Here is a 26,374-nt window from a genome sequence, read left to right on the forward strand (position 1 = left end):
GTGTTTGTATGTTTGTCCGTCTTTCACGTCGAAACGGAGCGACGGATCGACGTGATTTTTGGCATAGAGATAGCTTATGGGCCAGAGAGTGATATAGGCTACTTTTTATCGCGGAAAAATGCACAGTTCCCGAGGGAACAGCGCGCGATAACAGAATTCCACGCGGGCGAAGCCGCGGGCAAAAGCAAGTTCGTTTATAAAACCGTGGGAATTATGCAAATAAAACTATCCTACGTCCTTCCCCGGGACTCAGACTATCTGTAAAGGTATACCGAATTTCATCTAAATTGGTTAAGCGGTTCAGGCGTAAAAAGGTAACAAACAAAGAAACAAACTTTCGCATCCCACTTATATTATAAATGAGAAAGTTTGTAAGTCTGTTTGTTTCTTTGTTTGTTACCTCATGCGGTGCAATGAGGGCTATCGTTTTTTGTCTTTCTAGATGGCGCCACTGTTGCGTGAGGTTTTAAGTGTGGCTTTCAAAGTTGGTTAATACGGGCGTATTTAATACACCTTAAAACCGTACCATAGAAATATCGTAGTCTCGTTTTGTACGGAAAAAGGGAGGACAAAAGTTTCGGAAAGATAAAACTGTCTCAAAACACTGTCATTCATTGCCCGATAACGCATATTAGCCATAATAAATTGCATGTAATGCAAAATATTCACAAAATTATTCTAATTATGAATAAACCCGCGTAGCTCACCCAAAAACTATGAGATTTGACATTTCGGAGACCTCACGCTACACTAGCGCCTCTAGCGGCGAATTCATACGCGTTAGCCCTCATTACGATACAAACCGTGACCATTTCCTTTTGTTTTTACCCGACTATCCGAAGGAAGGTTGTTTTTCTATTTCGTATTTCGCGAAAATGATTATAAGTAGGTGAGGGTAGATATGTGTGTGTTTGTGCACTCACCCACTGCCAGATCTCCTGGCTGCTGACGGGCTGGTCCATGAGCGCGTGCTGCCAGATGCGGAACAGCATCAGGTAGGACTTGTCCCGGCCGGAGAACGACGTCAGAAAGTTCTTCTCATTCTCCGTGCAGATCAGGATAGCGTTCGGGATCACCTGGCGTCAAAAAACAGAACATGCTGTTTGAGCTCGAAGTGGGCCACAAAGGGGTTTTTTTTTACAGGGTTTTATTTAGTTTCACCTGTCCCGTTGTCTGTCTGTCTGTAATCAAATATTGCAAGTTAAATTCGACCAACTTCCAGTAGTTGGGTTGACTTGAAATTTGGTATACTTACGTAAATTGGTAGTCCGGCCAGAATTGTCTCTGAAGGACGGAACTCTTCAACGGTTAATGGCATCGACTTGAAATCTGGTATGCAAATGTAGTTTGGGTGGCAATGCAAGTACAGTCAACAGAAAGTACAGTCGGCAGAAAAAGCTTGTTAAAAAATGATTTTTTTTTACCAAAAACTTATTTTCACACAAAAATGATTTGCTCCTCCGCGAAGTAGTGCGCCCTTGCCTTTTTGGCTGATTTGATCAAATGACTGTTTTCTTTAGGCAAATGATAGAATGGGCGACATCTATTATGCATAATTTATAATGTCCGAAACGTATTACGCATAACATGTTTCGCACAATTTATTCACGTCAATATTAATATTGCCGAAATTTTATTAAGCATAATTTTTTATCCAAATATGATATTAGCATAATTAAAAACATACATAATTTACCCTCATTTCAACATGGATAGGGTTAGTTACCTTATGTCCCTCAGATTTAAAACAGATGCCCCTCGGAGCATGCCCAGGATGGGTAAGTGTTGGAGGAAAGGGGGGGGGGAGGGGGTTGTTCAGCAGTAGAAAAGCATGTAGGCTCACGCTTGTCCTGGATGAACGTGCCATGACGGCAGCTTACCAGCGCCGTCCGTTCCTTGGTGATGGCGGTGACGTCCTTCCACCGCAGCGAGAGGCTGGTCTCCCAGCCGAAGATGCTCGCGTGGAAGCACAGGTAGTTCTGAGACGCGTACAGACGCCCGTGCACCAGGATGTCTCGCTGGAGCGCGCACGAATAGTCTGGGAAGGTTACAAAAGCCATCAGAGCTGCTTGCACGGTCCAGGATTATACTATTAAATCGTTAAACCTGTACCGTTTCAGGGGTCAATTAACTTTAAGGTCATTTATTGAATCAGGCGTTACTTTGCGGAGGTCCATATCAATGAACTAATAGTAGATTGTACAACTAGAGCAGAAAACGGGCCATTTTACCCAACACGTTCATATAGCCACACGAGCCGGTACGGCGAGGGTGGATAGACACGTCGAGGGGAAAATGGGTTTAATGCTCGAGTTTTACACTCTGCTTTTCACTTCGATGGCGAGGAAATGAAATAGAAACAGTGGAAACAATTGTTTACTTACTATGTACCTTTTATTGTTCACACATTAGTATTATAATTATACATTTTTAGTTATATTGATTTATTTGGATTGATTTTCAGTTTTATATAAAATAAAATTATTAAAAAAAAATGTAAAAACTTGTTTGTTTGTGGCTGTTTACACCTGATTGCCTTGGTCTTAGACGAAGATTTTACTTTATGCACTAGAGTATAAAAAGTCATTTTATGTCGCCTGGACCCAGCAACACGAACATTACGAGCATGAGAAGTGAAAAATAATTTCTTTGCTCACCCGCGATCTTATGATAGCTAAGTTTATGCAAAATATGCGTGTTCGGTTCCTCCACATCCACACTGTATTGTCACTGTAAGTGTAGGGTGGTGGTGATAGATGGGTTTGTGTGATATGTCTGTGTTCTTACAGTGTGGAGGTGGAGGAACTACATGAACACGCTTATTTTGCATAAACTTAGCTATCTTAAGGTCGCGGGTGAGCAAAGAAATCCTTTTAGTTCATATTTAGTTGTATATTATTCTGTCCCGTAACTTTTCCGGAACGCTATAATCTGGACACACACAATTGAATTGCTTCGCAGACTAGTGCAGGCTTCCTCACGATGTTTTCCTTCACCGTAAAGCTGGCGGTAAACTTTAAATGTAATTTCGCGCATGAATTTCGAAAAACTCAAGAGGTGCGAGCCGGGGTTCGAACCCACGATCCTCTGCTCGAGAGGCGTTAGGTCAAACAATTAGGCCACCACGAAGCTAGTAGTAATAATTACCAACAATGAGCCGCTCGTCGTCGGGCAGATCCTTGAACAGCCTCTTGAAGTCCTCGCACTTGCTCTTGTAGGTCGGATAAAATGCATTGTACCAGCTCTTCTTCTTCGTGCGACCGCCTTCTGAGTTCCTCTGGCCAGCCGACGATACCTGAACAGAAACGTTAAGTAACAATTTAAAAAAAATGTCGGACACGCCTGAAATAGAGTTCCGTAGCCATTACGAAAAAAATAAGTAATATTTTTCTAAGGATTTCGTATTTTGTACGGAATGTTCCAAGTTTAAGTATATTTTATACCTTATATACTTACTGCCATCCTGAGTTTTGTTTAATTTTTCCACCCACCGGTTTAGATTTAGAGGGGGGAGGGCGACGCTCGGTTTTTTTTGAAAATTTGCACTTTAAAGTTGAATATTTTGCAAACAAAATCACCACCACCCCCACTTTACGTCTATGGGAGGTAGGTACCAACACTAAAAATTAAAAAAAAAAATATTGTATCATTTTGTCGGCATAGTTTACATATATATTCGTGCAAAATTACAGCTTTCTAGCATTTATAGTCCCTGAGCAAAGCCGCGGACGGACAGACAGACATGGCGAAACTATAAGGGTTCCGTTTTTGTCATTTTGGCTACGGAACCCTAAAAATTACACCAGTTTTATACATATTGACATGTAATTATTGTGGACGCATAAGGCTGCGTCTCCACCAGAGATGTGTTGCGTTGCGAGGAATGTGTTTGTCATGAACCGATAGAAACGATTATTTACCTATCCTCGCACAGCACATCTCCAGTGGAAACAGCTGAGCGGAGCGAGGCGAGGTAAATGAAGCGTGTCTATTGGTTCATGAAAAAGACATTCCTCCCAAACACATCCTCGCACATCTCTGGTGGAATCTGAGCCGAAGGTCCCACGGCTAAGTACGGACGGGCGTCCTTACAGAATGAGAGGTCTTGGACTGTACCTAGTTTAGATGTGGGCTCTTTGTGGATTGGGTACTGCACACGCACCAGTGAATTGCTTCACGAGTTTGTGCAAGTTCGAAGTTAAGTTGATAGTACCTTTTATTGGGGTATACCGTATTATAAAGTTAATGATTATATCATGGACAGGGGATATTTGGAAATAATTCCGATCCGCATTAGCGATCCCTTCTAATAGCGAACCTACTGTGTTAAAAATAAAATTGTGTTAAATACTTGTGATGTATACATGTCATTTAATAATATTGTAAATCTGTTTTAAAAAATATATATATACCTCGTTGAGTTTCTTGCCGGATTCTTCTCAGCAGAGGTTTTTCCGAACCGGTGGTAGATTTTTTTTTACATTCATAAGTGCTTGTTGTAGCCTAAATTGAATAAAGATATTTTGACTTTGACTTTGAAGTAGGTTTACTAGGAAGTTTATAACATTTATACATACATACAAAATATAGCCGTTGCTAGCCGTATAGTAGTTGACTAGCTTTTGCCCGCGGCTTCGCTCGCGTTAAATGTGGGGTAACACAGATTTACTTTCTACGATCTTTATTTTCGTATTTTAATTGATTTTTCGTAGAATTCTATTGGCAAATTTTTGAATTTAAAAATCAACCTAGATAGTCATAATTCGTACAAACATTGAACCCCTATTTCACATCTTTAGGTCAGGGTTGTAATTTTAGGAAACCCACGTGTTTCATTTGCCCGCGACTTCGTACCTTACGCGGCAAAGATTGTTCCCTGCGGGATAGGAATAAGTAAATTCAATAGAAAACCACACTGTCCGCAATTGAATTGAAACAGGTTTCCATTATTTCAGGTATCGATTTTTAAAAAGCTTTCATTAATAGATTTTTTTAAATCAGCTCAGTTTTTCCAGAGATTCCCCCAAACCAAACAAACAAAGAAGCAGACAAAGTTAAATATTTCCTTATCCCATGGGAATTTCGAAAAATCCTTACTTAGTGCACTTCTATGGTACTTTATCTACATGTGTGCCAAATTCAGGTCTGTAAAATCTGTATTTTAACTACGCGTCGTCTGTCAGTCAGTCAGCCTGTCACAGTATACTGTTTTATAGGTATGGATAAATTTTGTTACGTAATGAGTTGATTGGTTTGGTTTAGGTACTTAATGTGTCCTCCTAACCGTTAAGGAGTTATACCTTCTATCATCAGCTCACCTGAATAAACAGAAAGAATACAACTAAAGGTGTACCTATACATGCATATGATATTTAAAGAAACTTCCTCTAACTCCTAACCGTTAGGGAGATTAACCTTCCATCATCAGCTCACCTAGATAACATGAAAGAAAACAACTATCAGTCTACACGTAAATATAACATTTAAAAAAATATCCTCTACTCCTGACCGTTACGGAGTTTTACTTTCCATCATCAGCTCATCAACATGAGAAGATATCTCCAGACGGAAATACTTAAATAACTCGAGAAAATGTTATATAAAACGTAATGCGTGCCTACAAAATTTGAGGGTTGCCCTTGATTTCCCTGAGATCCCGTCATCAGATTCTGATTTGGTGACAATGGGACTACCTCGGGAGTAGATATTCCTTCGAATAAAAAAATCATTTTAAAAATTGGTACACAATTGAGTGAGAAATCAGTGAACATACATAAATAAATATATATAGCGGAACGCATAACCTCCTTCTTTTTTTGAAGTCCGTTAAAGGGCTTTTTGCAGCGTACGTGCACTATAAACTTTTGAATTTTGAAATTTCAGCTTTCTGCACCCAGTAAAACGCAAAATCCTGTTTTTTCCCGTTCCCATAAGAATTTCGGGAAATGCTCTCTCAATGCTCCCCTACACTCCCCAAGGAACCCACTTGCCAAGTTTCAGCTATCTACGACCAGTAAAACAAAACATCCCGTTTTTCCTCCTTCTCGTGTGAATTTTGGAAAGTCCTCTCTCAATGCTCCTCTACATTTCCCAAGCAACCTACATGCCGAATTCAGCTTTCTACCAGTAAAAGAAAAGTCCCGTTTTTTCCCTTTCCCGTGTTTTCCCGTTGACGTCAGAATTTCGGGAAATCCTTTTGTAGTACTATCCTACACTCCCCAAGGAACCTAAATGCCAAATTTCAGTTATTCAGATATTTTCCCGTTCCCGTGGGAATTTTGGAAAGCCCTCTCTTAACGCTCCTCTACACTCCTCAAACAACCTACATGCCGAATTTTCAGCTTTCTAGGACCAGTATAACAAAAAATCCCGTTTTTTCCCCTTTCCCGTGGGAATTTCGGGAAATTCTTTTGTAGTGTTCCCCTACACTTCTCAAGGAACCTCAATGCCAAATATCAGTTTTCTAGGACCAGTAAAACGAAAAATGGATTCCGTTAAACTGAATATAAATCCCGTTTATTCCTTATCCCGTGGGAATTTCCCAAAATACTTAAGACTGTTTTTTTATTATTATTATCACCTACTTCTATGCCAAATTTGAAGTCTAGTACTAATTATAGTTCATAGGATTCCATGAAACTGAATATATAAATTCCGTTTTTTCCTTATCCCGTAGGAATTTCCAAAAATCCTGAAATCGATTTTTTGATTAATGTAATTGTTTCTTCTTTTGTGGAAGAAATGGAATTTTCTTTGGATGAAAACTCAGAAACTCGTTGACAAAGCTTTAATTATCAAAAAATTATAAACTTTTACAAAATGTAGTTAAAGTGCTCGTAACGACGGTAAGATGCAGAGTGGTGTAGCTTCACGCAAAGCTGCTGAAGCGCCGAAGCGCCTGAATAAAACGTAATGCAATCTATTGCGTTGAAGTGCATGATTGTTGTGTAGGCGTGAGCCGGAACATCCTCCCGCCCATTGAAGGAACTTCAATCTCTCTGGTTGACGGGCAGCAACGGGCAGAGGCGGACTAAAGGTCTGCGAGTGCTTCCTCTCGCAGTCATCACGTCGGCCACACGGGAAATGCCATCTGCGCCTTGGAACAGGCGCGTGACTCGTCCTAAGCGCCAGCACAATGGGGGCAAGTTGTCTTCTTGCAGGAGAACTAGGTCACCAACATGTAGCTTGTCAGTATTGGACTTCCATTTTGTTCGATGCTGTAGTTCGCATATGTACTCCCTCTGCCAGCGTTTCCAGAAATGCTGTCGTATATTTTCTAGTTGGCGATAGCGATTTCGAGATGATGCTCCGTTCTCGTCTGAAGCCGGTGCCGGCAGCGCATTCAGCGGTCTTCCAATCAGAAAGTGACCAGGGGAGAGGGGTAGGAAGTCGGATGGTGAGGATGAAAGTGGACTTAAGGGACGACTGTTTAAAATCGCCTCGACTTGTGCAAATAAGGTGGAAATTTCCTCAAACGTTAAATGGGCGTTACCCATTACACGCTTTATGTGATATTTAGCGGAACGTATGCCGGCCTCGAAAATACCCCCGAAATGAGGAGCGTAGGGCGGGGAAAAGAAAAATTTTATATTTTGTTGATTTGCAAACTCAACTAAATCATTAGACCTAGTATCAAGAAAATAATTGATTTCTTTCGCAGCTGCCACAAAATTACTGCCATTATCGCAATAAATTTCGGTTGGCTTGCCACGGCGGGCAATAAACCTCCTAAGAGTCATCAAGAAAGCGTCCTTTGTAAGATCGCTGACTGCTTCAAGATGGACGCATTTGTATCTTAAACACACGAACAAGCACATGTAGCACTTTAAAAGTCGTGCTCCTCGCCCTTTGCGATTAATAATCATAAAGGGACCAGCGAAATCTATGCCTACGGTTTTGAATGGGAAGTCAGGTGTTATTCTTTGTGAAGGTAGATCGCCCATTTTCGGAGTCAACAAATTAGCTTGGAAACGCTTGCAAACAGTGCAGTTCCTAAAAACTCGGCGAGTCAAAGTTCTCCCATTAGTGGGCCACACGGTTTCCCTAACTATGGCTAATAATAATTGTGGACCAGCATGTAAGTTTTCCTTATGTTTATATTCACAAAACAGTCTTGCTAAGTAATGTGATGAATCCAGAAGAATGGGGTGTTTTTTGTTATAAGAATAACTTGAAAAATTAATACGTCCGCCCACTCTAATTAAATTGTCATCATCGACGAATGGCGATAAGGACAATATTTTAGATCGTGGACTTAAAGGTTTTTTGTTTTTTAATAACTCGTATTCTTGTGGGAAAGACTGTAGTTGAGATAGCATGCACAAAAAATCAAAAGATTCATTTAGTTCGTCTGTAGTTAAGCTCGTTTCGGTGCGTTTGGATTTAGGGTTTTTTAAATTGTATATAAATCTTTTTATATATCCTACAATATTTTTAAGCTTGTATAAGTTGCTAAAATTTTCAATTCTTATTATAGGATCAGTTGAATTAATAGCTAAGTTAGATTTAGTTTCAGGTAATTTTTTGTCGTATTTTATTTCTAATGTAGGCCAGTCCGATTCACCTTTAGCCAAGAAGTCGGGACCTGACCACCATAGCTTGAGCCCAGAAATCGTACTCGGGTTAACGCCTCTGGATATTAAGTCGGCCGGGTTCGCGTCGGTTGGTGTATAGCGCCAAGAAGTACGTTGTGTTGTTTCTAGTATCTCACCGACCCTATTAGCAACAAAAGTTTTAAGTTTTCTAGTATCGCCGTTCAACCAGCTAAGAACGATGCTTGAATCACACCAGTGTAAAACCCGTGTAGGTACGTATCTGATCGAGCTTATAACAATTGTAGTCAGCCTAGCAGCGAGCAACGCCGCGCATAATTCTTGACGCGGGATAGTGGTTGGCCGCAGCCGAGCAACCCTTGACTTGGAGCACAGCAACCTAACGGTCACGTGATTACTATTGTCTATTGATCGCACGTAAATGCACGCCCCGAGGGCCTTTTCAGATGCGTCACTGAACGAATGAATTTCTATTTCCTTTGGTGAGTCGCAAATAACATTTCTAATTATATGAATTTTTGATAAAGCTGGCAAGTTGCTAGTGAATTCATTCCAATCATTTTCGATTTCCTGAGGTACGGGAACGTCCCAATCAATCTTGGCCAACCACAACCTTTGTAGAATAATTTTAGGTATTATTATGCAAGGGCTTAAGAGTCCTAAGGGATCAAAAATTTTCAGAGAATGCGACATGATGAAACGCTTTGTTATTTTATTACTGTTGGGAGAGGCTAAAGTGGGGAAGTTGAGCGTATCCCGCGAAGGATCCCAGTTAAGACCGAGTGTGTTCGTTGATTCGCTTATCATTAGACTGTTTTGCGAGTCGCTAGAGTTGTGGTTTTCTAAGACAGTCGATAAATTACTTTTGAACTTTCGCAATCTAAAACAGCCAGAGTTCAAGGCTTCAGAAACCGAGCGTTTAATATACTTTAGCTGCTCAGGATGGTCAGAACCAGTAATGAGATCGTCGACATAGAAGTCCCTTTGTATAATAATTTTAATCAATGGATCCCCACACTCCTCCCCAGTCTGCCAAAGACACCGTGTGCTTAAATAGCTCGCACTTGCGGTCCCGTAAGTTAGAGTATTCAATTTCCAGGTCTGGATGGGCAAGGACTCATCTTCTCTCCATAGAATCAGTTGTAGGTTACGGTCCTTTACATTCACTTCAATTTGGCGGTACATTTTTTCTACATCGCCTGTTAGTAGGTATTTGTACTGACGTGCCCTGATTAAAATAGAAAAAAGAGAATCCTGTACGTTTGGACCCACCATTTGCAAGTCGTTGACAGAATAGCCTGAGGAGGAGGGGGCAGAACCATCAAACACCACCCTGAGTTTTGTAGATTCGCTATTTTGTTTGAAAACCGGATGATGGCATAAAAAGTAGGCATCATTAGGTATAGAAATTGCAGAAATAGACGCATGACCAAGCTCAGCGTATTCCTTTAAAAAGAGTGTGTATTCATGTTTTAGTTCATGATTTTTGATAAACCTTTTCTCTAAGTTTAATAATCGTTTTTTGGCCATATTATAGGAATTGCCTAAACAGTCGGGAGAATCGACCAGTGGTAAACGTACAGAGAACCTACCCGATGGCAAGCGACGAGTGTAAGTGATGAAATGTTCCTCGCATGCCTTATCGGAACTATTTAGAACTGGTTTTTGAGGGACTTCGTCGAGCTCCCAGAATTTACTAATCAATGTTTCAATTTCATTGTTTTGTGTTTTTGACATCATCACGTGATTGCAGTATAATTGCTTTTGCTTGGAAACAGCTGAACAAACGGGGCCCGTGATAAGCCAGCCTAATTCTGAATCTATTAGTTTTGGATTATTTGGACCTAAAGACTTTTGCTCGAGCCCTAGGATATCCCAAAAAATATCCGCACCAATCAATAAGTCGATCGGCGCAGGCAAGTGATAATTGGGGTCGGCTAATGTTATATTGTTAGGCAAATTCAATTGCTGTATGTCGACTGGTACCTTTGGCAAGTCGCCCGTCAGCTGATCCATAACAAAACACGACACTGTTAACATAAATGGTTTATTAATTGATTTTAATTTAGCAACACATGTTTCTTTAATTTTGTTTGTTATGTTATTTCCGATTCCTATCACATTCATGTCAATGAGAGTAGAAGGTAACTTTAGTTTTTGTTGTAACGATTTACTGATAAAAGAAGACTCGCTTCCGCAATCTAAGAGGACACGGGCCTTAATGGACTCACTTGTGTTAGGGTTAATCATTTCGACTATAGCAGTAGATAAAATCACCTGACTTTGGCTGTCCACGTGATTAGAAAAATTTGAAATTGTGTCACTAACAACATCTTTAGAGTTTGTTAATGTGAAATCATTGTGTAAAATAGTATTGTGATTTTGTTTGCACTCGCGGCAAGGTCCCATATGACAGTCGCTTAAGGCATGACCCTGTCTTAAACAGTTTATGCACAATTTGTATTTGTTTACGCTATTAAGTTTTGTTTCATAGTCCATTGATTTAAAAGTTGAACAATCATAAATCCTATGGTTTTGGTCACAAATAATGCAACGATAATTAAAGTTAGTTTTGTTTACGGCAAATGAATTTAATGTATTTTGACTCCTTTGTTGAAATTTATTGTAATTGTTATTATTTTGATGGTTGCTACAACCTGAAGACGGTGACTGCTGTAATTTGATGTAACTGTTGCTATTTGGATTAGCGGAACTTGATTGAGGGGACTTGGGAGACATGTCACCTTTATTACGGCTGAGGGACTCTAAAACATCAGCGCGATCGGTTAAAAATTTATGAAATCGCTCTAATGTAGGATACTCATCAAATGTATTACGTAGTTCCTCCCACTTAGTCAACGTACGAATATCTAACTTTGACGTCATTATATGTATAATCAAAGTGTCCCATTGTTCTGTAGGTTGTCCTAAACTGCACAAGGCACGAAGATTTTTTGTAACGTGATCAACTAAAAATCTTAACGACCTCTCTGACTCACGTACAATCGGGTGAATATCGAATAAAGATTTAAGGTGATGGCTAACCAGTAATCTTTTGTTGTCATACCTCTCACAAAGTAAATTCCAGGCCTCCCTGTAATTAGCGGATGAAACTTCTAGATTAGAAATTATTCTCGCTGCGTCACCTTCAAGATAAGAAATTAAATAATGAAACTTTTGAATACTAGAAATGCTCTCATTCTCGTGTATAAGTGACAAATACGTATCTCTAAATTCAAGCCAGCGAAAAAAGGAACCTCCAAACTTGGCAATTTGAATTTGTGGCAACTTGACGCCGAAATCACGATGATCATGATGGCACTGAGCATTAGAATCTTGGGAGGCACGACGCGTCTCATCCTTTTTTAAATTAATTTTATCGATATACATTTTGGCAGTGGCTATAGTTATAATGATCTCCTGCTCAATGGTATCACGCTCATCAATCTCAGTGTCGATAGACTCGCAATTTAAAATTTCAATTTGAGTTTGCAAATCATCAAATCTAGTCAGCAGCCCCTCAAATTTTGTTAATTTTAAATTTAATTCAGTAAATTCCACGCTAGATAAGTTTGTCCTTTGCGTAACTTTATCCAAAAAAGCTTTGAATTTTGTAATTTGCCCTTTAATCGAGCTCCGCTTAGCTATCAACTGCCTTAACTCCATTCCATCAGGATTATTACCTGCACCAGGACTCATTTCAATTAAAATAAAAGTTACCCTGCGCACAAGCTCAAAGATACAAGAACAAAAGAACGTAAGTTATTAAATTACCCACGCACCAAACCCGGAGAGTGCTAACTCAAACACAGAACGAATAAAAAAGGGATTTGTTTTACGATTTCAATAATAAATATTAAACCATACGCTCCTCACTGGGTCAGGTGCATTCCAAAGAACCGGTTGGGCCCGCGCACAGCTGATTGATAGCGAGCCTGTACTGATAAGTAATGTTAACGCGTAGGTACCTAACCGCAATCGCTAGGCCCGAGTTATATTCAGAATATCGTGCAAGATAATTATTTATCCGCGTAAGTGATTATATTAGATATATAAGGCAAGAAATTTTAAAAATTGCCGTATAACTATAGGCGTTATTGTGAGGTTGAATCGCTTAACTACTAAGTTAAGAGCGTAAAAAAAAATAGGGATAGACTCTGGATTTGGGACGCGTCAGGAAATTAAGGCACTTATCTGAAGGAATCCCGCGATGCGCTGCGGTGCGATACTTTGGATGCCTCGCCGATCCGGATGCTTCTTGCGACGGGTTGTCTGATATTTTCTCTTCTTAAAATGCTCCTTTAATTCCCTTTGCGTCCTGTCACGGTCGCCAATGTTTCTTCTTTTGTGGAAGAAATGGAATTTTCTTTGGATGAAAACTCAGAAACTCGTTGACAAAGCTTTAATTATCAAAAAATTATAAACTTTTACAAAATGTAGTTAAAGTGCTCGTAACGACGGTAAGATGCAGAGTGGTGTAGCTTCACGCAAAGCTGCTGAAGCGCCGAAGCGCCTGAATAAAACGTAATGCAATCTATTGCGTTGAAGTGCATGATTGTTGTGTAGGCGTGAGCCGGAACAGTAATACCTACTTGTGAATCAAATTTGAAGAGTCTAGTTATTATAGTTAACTGAGATAGGGTCACTCGGAATCGAATATATAAATCCCGTTTTTATCCCGTTTCCGTAAGAATTTCCAAAAATCTCCAAATTAATGGATGCTTACATTGTATAAGATATCTATGTGCAAAATTTTAAGTCTCTAGGTCCAGTGGTTTCGGCTGTGCGTTAATATATCAACGATTGGTTTTTGATTGACTTTGTCACCACATTACCCCCTTTTAGGGGTCGAGTTCTCAAAAAACCTGAAACACGTGTTTACTTATTTATTGTTAAGAGTACTCCTGTGAAGTTTCGAATAAAATAGTCGAACTAATCTTGTTTCCCCATACTAACTTTGGACCCCCATTTCACCCCCTTAGAGGGTGAATTTTGAAAAATCCTTTCTTAGTGCACCCCTAGACCTTAAAAGTAACCTACGTGCTAAATTTGGAATCCCTACGTCCAGCGGTTTGGGCTGTGCGTTGATACATCAGTCAATCACTTTTGCCTTTTATATATATAGATAGTTAGGGGCTGTTTCACCATCCATTGATTAGCGTTAACCGACGGTTAAATGTGATGCCGTCTCCGTCTATTCGAACAAAACAAATAGAGACGGCATCACACTTAACCGCCAGTTAACACTGATCAATGGATGGTGAAAAAGCCCCTTAAAGTAACAGTTTTCAATACATTTGCTCGAAAAATTCACTTTGTAATGATGTACGCACTAGTGTTTTTTTTAATTCTCCATTTTAAAAGCTTACAAGCAGAGCTAAATGACAAAAATAAATTATATTAAATTACCCTTTGTTCGCTTCGTAACACGACCGCAGCAGGCAGCGAGAGCTCGCTGGAGCTGCCGAGGGACACTGTGTCGGGCCCGAACTCCTGAGGAAACAAGCACAATAGTCATTATACACCAAGGGGAGAAAGGCGCAAATTGGCATTGTTCATATTATACCAATGTACCCTGATTCGAAAACCATTTCGAGGGACAAGGTTTTTGAAAACTTATGTCCTATTGTGATTAAAAAATACTTAAGGGTTACAAAAATATAGCCAAAAATATGTTTGACCTTTGTTTGACCTTTCTAATAGTGGTAAAGGAATAGAGAATCCACAAGTATCTAGGTTTGTCTATGGTATCTGTCACGCAGACATTGATGTCAGTCAGTGAGTCAGTGGTAACCGTTAAATGTGAATTATTTTTCATCACACTTGCTCGTAAACAGTGTCGTAACATGCAGGCTACCTTGGTTGCAACCCCCCCAAATAAAACCCTCGACCTTAATGTGCTTGTCATGAAACCCGTGGTCGGTAAATGAGTCATTGCCCGTACTAATTTTCATGTCATGAAGCCCAAGGTCGGTCAATGAGTGTGATACTGCATGGCGTGCAGCAGCGCGGCGCGCGCAGGTCGGGCACATGCTACGTGGGGTGGGGTGGCGCGGAGGCTGGCGCTGCCAAGAGCGTAGTCAGCGGTATCGGCAATTTTTGGAAAAATCTTAGTTTTTCTTTTACAAATATACAATTTTACTCGCAAATGTGATGAAAAACATTGTATGTCGCACGGGCGGTACTAGAATTACGAACATCGACTCATTAAAGCCCTCAGTCTTCGACTTCGGGCTTCTAATAGACTCTCGTTCGTAATTCCTTGTTTTCCGCCCTTAAGACACAATGTACTTTTTCCGACTACCGTACGAGTACACTGGCAAAATTGTCCTCCAATGGACGGAACCATATTTTTCTAAAAAATCAAATCTAATCTTTTTTTTCGACATCGAATCGAATCCTTTTCCGCGAGCACTTTTCATGTAAATGTATGTTCCTTCGGGCAACAATAGCACGTCAACAACTCCCGGAAAAAGAATTGTTCGCATAAAAATTGCGTTAGCAATGTTGTCGAGCAATCAATATTGAATACTGCAAAGTTTACGCACAGTATTGTTGTAAAGACTATTTCGACGTAAGTAATTAAATAGGCCTTGGGAACACGGGTCGCAGTCTATGAATCAGCTTTGACATAGATTAGATTAGATTAATTTATTTCCTTATGAAAAAATGCATTTTAAATACATGTAGGTAAGGTAATTACTCCCTCAATTAGCCCTCTTGATCTGAGAGGAGGCCTGTGCCCAGCAGTGGGACGCATATAGGCTGGGATGAAGGTAATTACAAGAACATCGAAAATACAAACTGAGACATGGATGCACAGAAAAACCAGAAAAAGAGACCAGCGCTGGGAATCGAACCCAGGTCCTCAGCAATCCGTGCTGCGTGCTATAACCCCTACGCCATCGCTGGACAGGAATCTAGACACGAATTTTTCCTATGCATACATATCTCAGGTTGCTTATTTCTACTACGCTACTTATGCAGCAGCACTAAAACTGCTTTCGTATATATATATATATATATATATATATATATATATATATATAATATATATGGCTGTAGCAAATTACAGTAAAATGTCAGTTAAAAATAGAATTACAATGTCAAATTAGAACTGAATTTAAAAATAATAACAATTAAGGGTAAATACATACATACATACATAATTGTCGCTCATATTTATTTACTTAAAATTTATTTTCTCAAAGGTTAGGTTACAATGTTTATTATTATTATTATTATTCCTCAATGGCGGCCTTAAGGCTTGGGCCAATATCGGGCATATAATATCGATATCCCACTAACCTCCTATATAAATCATGTGAAGTTCTAACAGTCAGACAGCTATTTATTTTGAGCATTGTCTTAAAACAGCACGCCACAATCCCACTGAATCTACTGCTAAAAGACGCAAAGATCTTGTCTGCCCTAATAACAGATCACCAAAACGCACATTTTCTTTAATATTTTCGTATTTTTTAGGTCCACTTCTTTATAATAGGTTGAATGCGAGGCTAGACTTATATTCGTTATGTTAAGTGTAAGAAAAAACTCCAAGATACCAATTGGGAGGGGAGCCCTATGTCCAACAGTGGACATCCTACGGCTAACATAATGATGATAGGCCAAACTACAAGGATTTTACAAGCATTTATTTAGTTTCACCTGTCCCGTTGTCTGTCTGTCAGTAATCAAATCTCGCAAGTTAAATTTGACCAACTTCCAGTCCAGATTGACTTGAAATTTGGAATACTTATGTTAATCGCGTGACGATACAATAACCTAGTAGTGACATCCTGGTAGTCCGGCCAGGATCGTCTCCGCAGGACGGAACTCTTCAACAGTTAATAGCATCGACTTGAATTTTGGTATGCAAATGTAGTTTGGGTGACAATGCAAGTACAGTCAACAAAAAGAACAGTCAGCAAAAAAGCTTGTATTAAAAAATATTTTTTTATGGTTAGATTATTTCTATTGTTCTGTGATATGATGTATTTTCTTTCTATCACGATTTAAAGCAAGACTATGCGATGATTCGGCTACCGGACGTGTGCGGCCTTCAGATCGCGGCCGCTCATTACCTACATGCGTAACGTTCGCCAATATCACAATTATCTGCTAGTTCCGTTACTAATGGGATTGGAAACAATTGAATCAAAAGTTCTATAAGTTTAAAATAAATAAATATCATGGGACACTTGACACCAATTGACCTAGTCCCAAACTAAACAAAGCTTGTACTATGGATACTAGGCAACGGATAAACGTACTAATATAGATAAATACATACTTAAATACATATTAAACATCCAAGATCCGAGAGCAAACTTTCGTCAGGACACGATGTCGTCAGTCCACCTAGTAGGAGGGCTGGCATATTTTTACAGCTATGTCGGTGACATTAGTTCTTCGACGAATTTCCGTATTCCGGATTCTATTGCACAAAGAAACTCCAAACATAGCTCTATCCAAAGCTCGTTGCGACTCTGAGACTCTCCAAGAGGCCAACAGTCAAGAATCACGTCTCAGAGCCATAAGTTCGGCAACACATGATCGAACACTCTAGTCTTCAGGCACTGCAGAATACTGGACAAGAAGACATCGCGAAGTTTCCCGAACGCTGCCCATCCGAGTTGATTCTTCGGGCGACCTCTTTGTAGAAGTTGGACCTGCCCAGTTGGACAATTAGTCCAAGGTAAATATAGTCGTCAACAACTTCGAGTGTATCGTTCCCAACGGTAACCGGCACGGGTGAGACATGGACATTTGACATGATTTTAGTCTTGTCCATGTTCATTTTAAGAACCACCTGTTGGGAGTCGATACTGAGGTCACTGAGCATAGTATTGAGCCCATCCAGGGACTCCGCCATTATGACTATATCACCGGCGAACCGAAGGTTGGTGATGTACTCGCCGTTGATGTTGATGCCGAACCTGTTCCAGTCCAAGAGCTTGAAAACGTCCTCCAACGCATTAGTGAACAGTTTTCGGAGAAATAACGTCTCCCTGCCTCACACCTCGCTGCAGTCAGATTGGTTGTGGATCGACATAATGACGTTACTATACAAGTCCCTTAATACCACGATATATCTATAGTCAATATGGCATCGCTGAAGAGACTGCAATACAGCCCAGGTTTCGATTGAATCGAAGGTTTTCTCATAGTCCACAAACGCTTAACATAGTGGCCGATTATACTCGTCGGTCTTCTGTACTTAGATAGATAGATAGAAAAGTTTATTTCTGCTAAGAGTTAACTAACTAATTTGGCTCAGAAACCCAAAGACGGTCTTGGCCTCCGAAACGAGAGCATGCCATCTGTCCCGATAGTGCGCAGCCTCTTGCCAGTCGTCGACTTGGAGACGTCGCAGATCCGCCTGGACACTGTCCTCCCAGCGATACCTGGGTCGCCCAACCGGGCCATTTTTAATTTACATTTGTTGTGCCAAACTACAGAGCAGTTTGTCGGCACTTTAGCTCTTGGTTTATAAAGTACTTATAATCTGATGGAGGCTGAAAGTCATCAAACCTGCGCTCGAAACGATTCACAATGGCCCTCAAAAACAACTCATATACATGGCTTAGAAGAGATGGATCTTCAATAAGATATTGTCACCTTTCTTGAATAAGAACAACACCACACTCCTGTGCTATGCTTGTGGCGTGGTACCCTCGAGTATGATGGAATTAAATAACCTCTGGAGGACTACAAGCACCGGTTTACCACCCGCTTTCAGAAGTTCTGTTGTGATTCCGTCACCAACCGGCGCCTAGTAGTTTTTATGTTGTAAAATTTTGGGGCTAGTGTTTAAATATTATTAGAAGAAATTGAACTTTTTTCCTTATTCGAGGATGTCTTAAGCCATTCATTATTTTAGCAACAAATACGTAGGCATAACTAATATGGTTAACATAATATCGAAACTTTTGTTGGAGTCAAAATACTTTTGATCGCTACTGTAAAGTGAAACGTTTAACCCTTTAATTATTAGGCCAGCGATAAGTTTCATTTTTTTTTTTTTATTCGACTGGATGGCAAACGAGCAAGTGGGTCTCCTGATGGTAAGAGATCACCACCGCCCATAAACACCTGCAACACCAGGGGTATTGCAGATGCGTTGCCAACCTAGAGGCCTAAGATGGGATACCTCAAGTGCCAGTGATTTCACCGGCTGTCTTACTATCCACACCGAAACACAACAGTGAAAGCACTGCTGCTTCACGGCAGGATTAGCGAGCAAGATGGTGGTAGCAATCCGGGCGGACCTTGCACAAGGTCCTACCACCTGCAAAACATTATTCATATGTCTGAAAAAAAACGACCCAGTGGCATTTTATTCAACGTTTTAATCACGTTTATAAAAGGTTCGGTTTCGCTTTCATCCAAAACTATAATCAGAACCGAACCTTTTGTTTCCGGCGATTCGGCAAAAAAACATCTTTCGGCCGGACACTACTTGACGGTGTCACAGATGCAAATAACCAACGGAAATTACCTCATTTCAGCCACCAGCGAGATTCAGATAAAGCGTTCCCCGTGTTATCAGTTATCACACAAGCAAATGAACGTTTACGAAAGCCAGTTAAAACTCACCTTTTCATTCTCTATGAGTTCTGTGATGTTTTCATTGCTACGAAGCGATGGTGACGGCGATCGCGACAAGTTTCTGGAAAGTAATACAAATGTAAATTAACTTCTGACAGAGTTTTTCTTTGTAATACCTCGAGGATTCTTGCTGTCGTCGTTGCTCCGCCATTAGGTGCCTCTCATACATATATTTCGTTTTCTAGGTTTGTTTACCGTACAACGGCGAAACCTACCAGACACTGGCCAAATTGTCTTCGATGGGCAGATACATTTTTTTAATGGAACAAAAGTTTTGCGTCCGAGTTACGCGTTACACATAAAAAATATATTCAGACCACATAATTATGTAAACACACACACACACAAACATCATACTAGAGAATGATCTCTAGTTACGTTGTTAGTACCTAAGTTCACAAGAGTTATTAAATATTTGTTGTCTGTGTTAGTTTTAACTGTTTTAAGTATGATTCGCTAACTGTATTTCTGTGGACATCTGTTATTGGCTTTCTGTTTAGTATCTAAGTCCTATTATAATGTACTGTATTGCTGTTGATGCCCCAAATAAATAAAATAAATAATAAAATAATAAAAATCCTCAAGTCTCCATAGTATCACTAGGGAGTAGTGAATTGACACCATTCTTTAGTTTATTTATTCATTCAATATAAACCCTAGTTGTGACCCGCGACTTTTGCAAAATAATCCCGTGCGAGTTTCCATTTATAAACGTCATGTAAACGTTTTAATAAATAAATAAATTATATCGGTATTCATTGAAGTTGCATTAAAAACGAATGTGCCAAATTACGAGTACATTACCAAAATAATTGCAATTTTAATAGCAGTACGCGTGACGAGGGCCAAAATTGGAGTGATGTACTTTACGGATGTATAGGTTAGGAATTATATGAAGTAAAAAAAAACTTTGTATCTGATATCTTGTTTCATGATGTGCCACTTGTCTTCAAAACGTGCTCCAAAAGCGAGAAATGACGAAAATAAATTAGCGTAATTAAACAGAATTGGGGTAACGACGTTAAGCTTTTAGTTAATTAAAACACTGTCACGTGGACAGTCTCGTCTGCGTGTCTGTATAATGGAGTTGTCTGATAAGGTGGTAGCAATATCGACCGGTTCTGGCAATGAATAAAAATCTTGATTATATATTGTATATATTTGTCTTTTAAGCCATATATTAGTGTATAATCGGCAGTAAGTGCTAAGTATACCATTCTTTCAACCGCCAGGGCTAGGCAGACCTAGTCATGCAAAAAATACTGTGGTCCATCAATATAAAATAATACATATAAATAAATATCATGGGACACTTGATAGCAATTGACCTAGTCCCAAACTAAGCAAAGCTTGTACTATGGATACTATACATACTTGTGTATAAATACATACTTAAATACATATTGAACATCTAAGACCCGAGAACAAACATTCGTATTATTCATACAAATATCTGCCCCGGCCGGGAATCGAACCCGGGCCTCAAGCTTCGTAGTCAGGTTCTCTAACCACTTGGCCATCCGGTCGTCGCAAGAGGATCTCTATTGTAGCCTCTTCCCACAAAAATATGATCCATACTTATGGTTTTCAGTATACATGGCTTACTTCATAAATACTCATATTGTCAATAAACGCTAGACTACACGATCAGTAAATACCACAATACGTGATGAATATCTGTAGACCACAATTTTTATTGTACTTCTAGCCTTCGCCTTAGCTAGAGTCTCTAACTAAGGCGAGAGACATGAAATTTGGCGCGCGTATTTAGTATAGGTACAGTCCATAAACTTGTGAGCAAAAATTTGATCAAAAATATCTGAACACGACTCTATTGTCAACGGCGTAGAAGCGTGTTCAGATATTTTCGATATATTTTTTGCTCAAAAGTTCATGAACTCGACTGTATAATAATTTTACCCCCTGATTCACCATTCATTGATTAAATTTATCCGTTAATTAAAGTTCAGTGGGTGGTGAAACAGCCCCTAATCTTATTGAACGAACACCTAGACATTAAGCAAAATCCCGGAATTTCAATTCAAATGCTAGTTCTAATGATATACGCGTGCAAAGCCACGGGTAAACTCTAGTACTTAATAATGGTAATTAGCAGAAAATAAACATTTTCGCGAGTTTAGTCTTAACAATTTCCTCTTTGTACGCCGGGCAATTAACTTCAGCGATAAACTAACTCATTCGCGATAAAATTCAATCCAACGGAACTAAAACTTGGTCTAGCACAACGCAAATTTTATTCACTGTTTCGGTCGTAAATATTTCAATGTTGTTATTATGTTAACTACAAACATTAATATTATTTGGAAACAATAGCCGAGACGCGGAAAATCTGAACCTATGTTCAGTCAAGGGTATATAAATGTATGTACCCAAGTAGCATTACAAGCTGTATAGAAGTTGTTTTTAGGTTCATGTTTATACTTAATAAAATAAAAATAAAAAAGCCTTTATTTCTTACAGAATCTAAGTTTACAAAGAAATGGTGTTAGTTGCAAATAAAAAATAAAAAATGTTTATACTTAACGCTGTTTAATTATAAATTATGTCCCGTGATATTTATTTAATTAGGCTGTATAAAGACCGTATAAGCGCTTGTACAGACGATATAAGTGCAAAAAGAATCCAAATTATACAGCTTTTAGCGTTATTAGATCAGTATAGAAGCTGAATATACAAAAATACAATATATTTTTTTTTTATACGACTGGAAGGCAAACGAGCAAGTGGGTCTCCTGATGGTAAGAGATCACCACCGCCCATAAACATCTGGAACACCAGGGGTATTGCAGATACGTTGCCAACCTAGAGGCCTAAGATGGAATACCTCAAGTGCCAGTAATTTCACCGGGTGTCTTACTCTCCACGCCGAAACACAACAGTGCAAGCACTGCTGCTTCACGGCAGGATTAGCGAGCAAGATGGTGGTAGCAATCCGGGCGGACCTTGCACAAGGTCCTACCACCTGCAACCCCCTCAACTTCTTGTCACTCTTTGCTATAGTTACGGTCTCCAAGTCACTCTTTAAACCGTCAGTTTATAGGATTCAAATTTGTCAAACATGCATTTTTGAGGTAACTAGTTTTAAGCACCTTTTATATGGTCATCTAATAAGCATGTTAGTATAACGTGACACATTTCTTCTATTGAACTGTACTACTTTTCCCCCTTGCTGACGGGACAGAATAAAAACAAGAAATAGTTGATTGATAATTTAAAAAACTTCTCAAAAAATTTCAGTAACTACAGTCGAACAAATCTAGCCAGAGATCATCAACTTTCTAATTTGGAGTTAGCGCGCGAGTAGCGATTGCAAAACACAGCGTTGCGACAGACTGTACTTACCTAGAGGCAACTACCAGCAAGCATTGCCGTTCACCAACGTTTTTTTTTTCATTTTTACAATGAAAATATAGTCATCTTAAAAAAGTTGCCAAGTGTGACTTGGACACGCACACTGAGAGTTTACATCATGAGGAAGGAGGAAACATCGTGAGGAAACCTGCACACGCCTTCGAAGAAATGTAATGGTGTGTGTGAAGTTTCCAATCTGCACTGGGCCTGTGTGGGAACTATGGCCCATTGTCATCTCATTCTGACAGGAAGCCTGTGCTTCGCATGTATATGGCTTTAATAGCTAGAATATTATTCTTTGCGGATTTTTTTGAACGGGTTTTTTTCTTTACACGTGTTATGACGCTATTATTTTTAGCCAAATATTATAATCTATGTCAGGGAACACATCGGTATTGATCCCCACGGTTTTTGTAGAGTCGGGGGCATAAATATCACATAATACAGCCGTAGCGTCAAATATGTATACATCGACCTTATGGTTAGTGGTATAAAGAGTTAGATATTTTTGACGTCTTGGTAGCTCGACTGTACACATATCCAGAAATCGGAATTTTTGCGGCATTTTTGATCTGTTGATCTGTCAGTCACTTCTCACTTATCGACATCCGATATTCAATATCGATATATCGATACACAACTTGTTCAAAAAGAATTAAAGTAGAGGTCAACAATAGACGGTTTTATCTTTTAAGAACGATCCCTTCCAATTAACTTTTGAGCAGTCGAAAATGTGAAATAGACATACATATATGGATTATGCAATGAAAACAATGAATAATGACGGGGCTACTCTGGTGCCATGGAAGCTGGGTAGGGCTCTGGTGTGGGACGCAACGTGTGTCGACACTTTCGCGCAGTCCCACATTCAGGCAACCCACTCACAAGCCGGGGCTGCAGCTGACCAGGCCCAAGTCCTCAAGCGCCGCAAATACTCTTCTCTTTTAAAGGACTATGAGTTTGCGGCGCTCGCAGTGGAGACAATGGGTCCCTGGTCGGCTGACATGAAGGCCTTCATGGGAGCCTTGTCGTCCCGGCTGATAGAGACCTCAGGAGACCCCAGAGCTGGCGCTTACCTCTCCCAGCGAATTTCTCTAACTGTACAGAGAGGTAATGCCGCCAGTGTCTTGGGGTCTATGCCGCAGGAGGGCCTCTTAGATGGTGTTTTCTTTTTATAGTTAGGTATATTTATGTTGTTTTTATTAATTTTGTTTCCTATCATATTATTGTATCTTGTGTTGTGAATAAAATTTTATGTGTGAATGAATAGTTAACAATGTCTAATTTAATAATTGAAATTCATATTTAAAGTCTGTTGTAGTGCTAATAAGTGTTACATTAGTGTCTTTATAAAATATATTAAGATTATTATTTTACGATAATAATCATTATCGATATCATTTAGGTAGAGTCGATAAGTGAGAAGTCACTATGACAGATCAAAATGCCGTGAAAATTCCGATCTCAGCATATAATATCTGTTAACAGGCTACAAACTTCCTATATATATATCAGAAAACGAACTCCCCATTTTCATAGTCGGTGCCTCTATAAGCTAGGCTTTCCGATTTTCAGTATAATAAATATTATGCCACCAATAATAAAGATTCTAGTTAACCGTTTACAAATAGATAAACCACCGTTGACTTAACCCGCAGTACAATCCTTTCAAAATAAACACCCCACTGCCTTCCTTGATAAACATATTAATGGTTTACTACGACAAGGTAACACCGCGGATCAGCTTAATCTGGTTTACTTATAGAAGAGAACAAAAGAATCAAACAACACAGTATCATTGTAGATGTAAAAAATAAATATTCATAAGTGCGCAAATCATTGCCCCCCCTTTGTGTCTAGTTTTGCAGGTGGCAGGACCTTGTGCAAGGTCCGCCCGGATTGCTACCACCATCTTGCTCGCTAATCCTGCCGTGAAGCAGCAGTGCTTGCACTGTTGTGTTTCGGCGTGGAGAGTAAGACAGCCGGTGAAATTACTGGCACGTGAGGTATCCCATCTTAGGCCTCTAGGTTGGCAACGCGTCTGCAATACCCCTGGTGTTGCAGATGTTTATGGGCGGTGGTGATCTCTTACCATCAGGAGACCCATTTGCTCGTTTGCCATCCAGTCAAATAAAAATAAATAAAAATAAATAAGTTTCTAGTTTCAGCGTAAATTAATAACACAGAGCTATTAATAATATTATGTTGTTTGAAATACCTACTTATTGTAATATTTTTAACTTATAATATATCTATTCACGCGAAGGATGAAAACAATGGAAGTGTTTATTTCCTCTTTGTGGCGTAAAACTATACTTGTCATAATATCCGTTCTGCGATTTTTCTTCTACAATACAGACGGCATTGATCAGTGTTTCGCAACTTGTGGGGCCCTGGGGGGTCGCGAAGCCTCTTTAGGGGGGTCGCGGAGCCCCTATTAGATGCTGGGAACACTACTTCAATAAAAAAAAATCGAATTCGCAACATCCAACAAAATAAACATTTGTAAACTTCACTCTGAGTTTCGTTTTGTATAGAAAAGTGCAATGTTAGCGAAATACACTTTGTCTTGAAATCAAGAACATATTCAAATTATTTTTCACAAAAAAAGACACCAACTGCTGATAGAAGAAGAAGAATGTAGCTCATCGAAAATAAAATACAAAACCGATATTATAAACATTTTTTTTCTGTTTAGTTTTTTTATGACAGCAAACGCTGAGTTACTCCAAGACCTTAGTCTGTAACAGGCCGAAAAAAAAACAACTACGTTAAAAAAAACAAACCTCAAAATTGTCACAGTCTCTGTGTCCCATTGCGTAAAGTACACTTGATAATCGTGAGCCATCATTTTGGGAACGCACCAACTTCACAACAGGTAGAAGAATCACTAAATAAAGCGGGAGCACATCGACGATATCACAAAGACTGTATCGCGCATAATCTGCTAATCGGTACTGATACTGATAATAAATGGATACTAAGTGACGTGAATTCATCAATGAAAATATACATGAACTAAAATAATTTCCTTGCTCACCCGCGACCTTACGATAGCTAAGCTTATGCAAAATATGCGTGTTCATGCAGTTCCTCCACCTCCACACTGTAAGAACACACACAAATCACACAAACCCATCTATCACCACCACCACACTACACTGACGCGTTTCGAACTCAACCAGAGCTCATCTTCAGAGTGACACAACCGTACACCATGCTACCAGTTGTTAGAGTTGTTGTTTGAGTCTAACAACTGGTAGCATGGTGTACGGTTGTATAGGACCAGGGGGTCTTCCCCCGTCTCCCACACCTGGGTACCTACATGCAAGTTAGTACCTCTAGTACAATACTGACGTTAATGCAAATTTTCACCTTTTCGAGATAAAAACTTGATCGATTTTTTACGTTCTCTACGAGTATCATTCATTAAGTAATTTTTGGGAAAAATACAATTATTTCATTGTTCTTTTAGAGGTATAGTCACTGATGTATTAAACTGTAGATACACATTGCCAAACAAAATCCCCATCAAAGAATGTCCGAACTATTTATTTGTTTGTGTAACAAATAAAATCATCACCCACACAAATTAATTAAAAGAATACGTGACGAAATTTGAACCTAGTCTTTACTAAGTTACAGTTGAATTTCGCTAGCGGCCATATTCCAAAATTAATAAAAATATTTACGTGTGCGTAGAAACACTGATCCCACCACACAAACAAATAGAAAGAATACGTGACGAAATTTGAACCTAGTCTTTACTCTATTACAGTTGAATTTCGCTAGCGGCAAAACTCCACAACGCTTGACACTTGACAGCTAACTCCACAATT

At 39.4% G+C, this 26,374-nt stretch overlaps 1 protein-coding gene across 1 annotated transcript in view; it reads right to left on the reverse strand.

Annotated features, from left to right (window-relative positions):
- Positions 1-249: 249 nt before the first annotated feature.
- The window catches only part of LOC141436518 (protein Aster-B-like), a 34,098-nt gene continuing 7,973 nt past the window's right edge, over positions 250-26,374 (reverse strand). The window contains exons 3-8 of the mRNA XM_074099519.1: positions 19,152-19,224; positions 13,962-14,045; positions 3,148-3,295; positions 1,881-2,038; positions 924-1,076; positions 250-258 (exon numbers count right to left, since the gene is read on the reverse strand). Of these exons, the coding sequence (XP_073955620.1) occupies positions 250-258; positions 924-1,076; positions 1,881-2,038; positions 3,148-3,295; positions 13,962-14,045; positions 19,152-19,224 (625 nt within the window). The remainder of the gene's footprint in view (positions 259-923; positions 1,077-1,880; positions 2,039-3,147; positions 3,296-13,961; positions 14,046-19,151; positions 19,225-26,374) is intronic.

This window comes from Choristoneura fumiferana, chromosome 16, assembly GCF_025370935.1.
Source record: "Choristoneura fumiferana chromosome 16, NRCan_CFum_1, whole genome shotgun sequence".
Classification (NCBI taxonomy): domain Eukaryota; kingdom Metazoa; phylum Arthropoda; class Insecta; order Lepidoptera; family Tortricidae; genus Choristoneura; species Choristoneura fumiferana.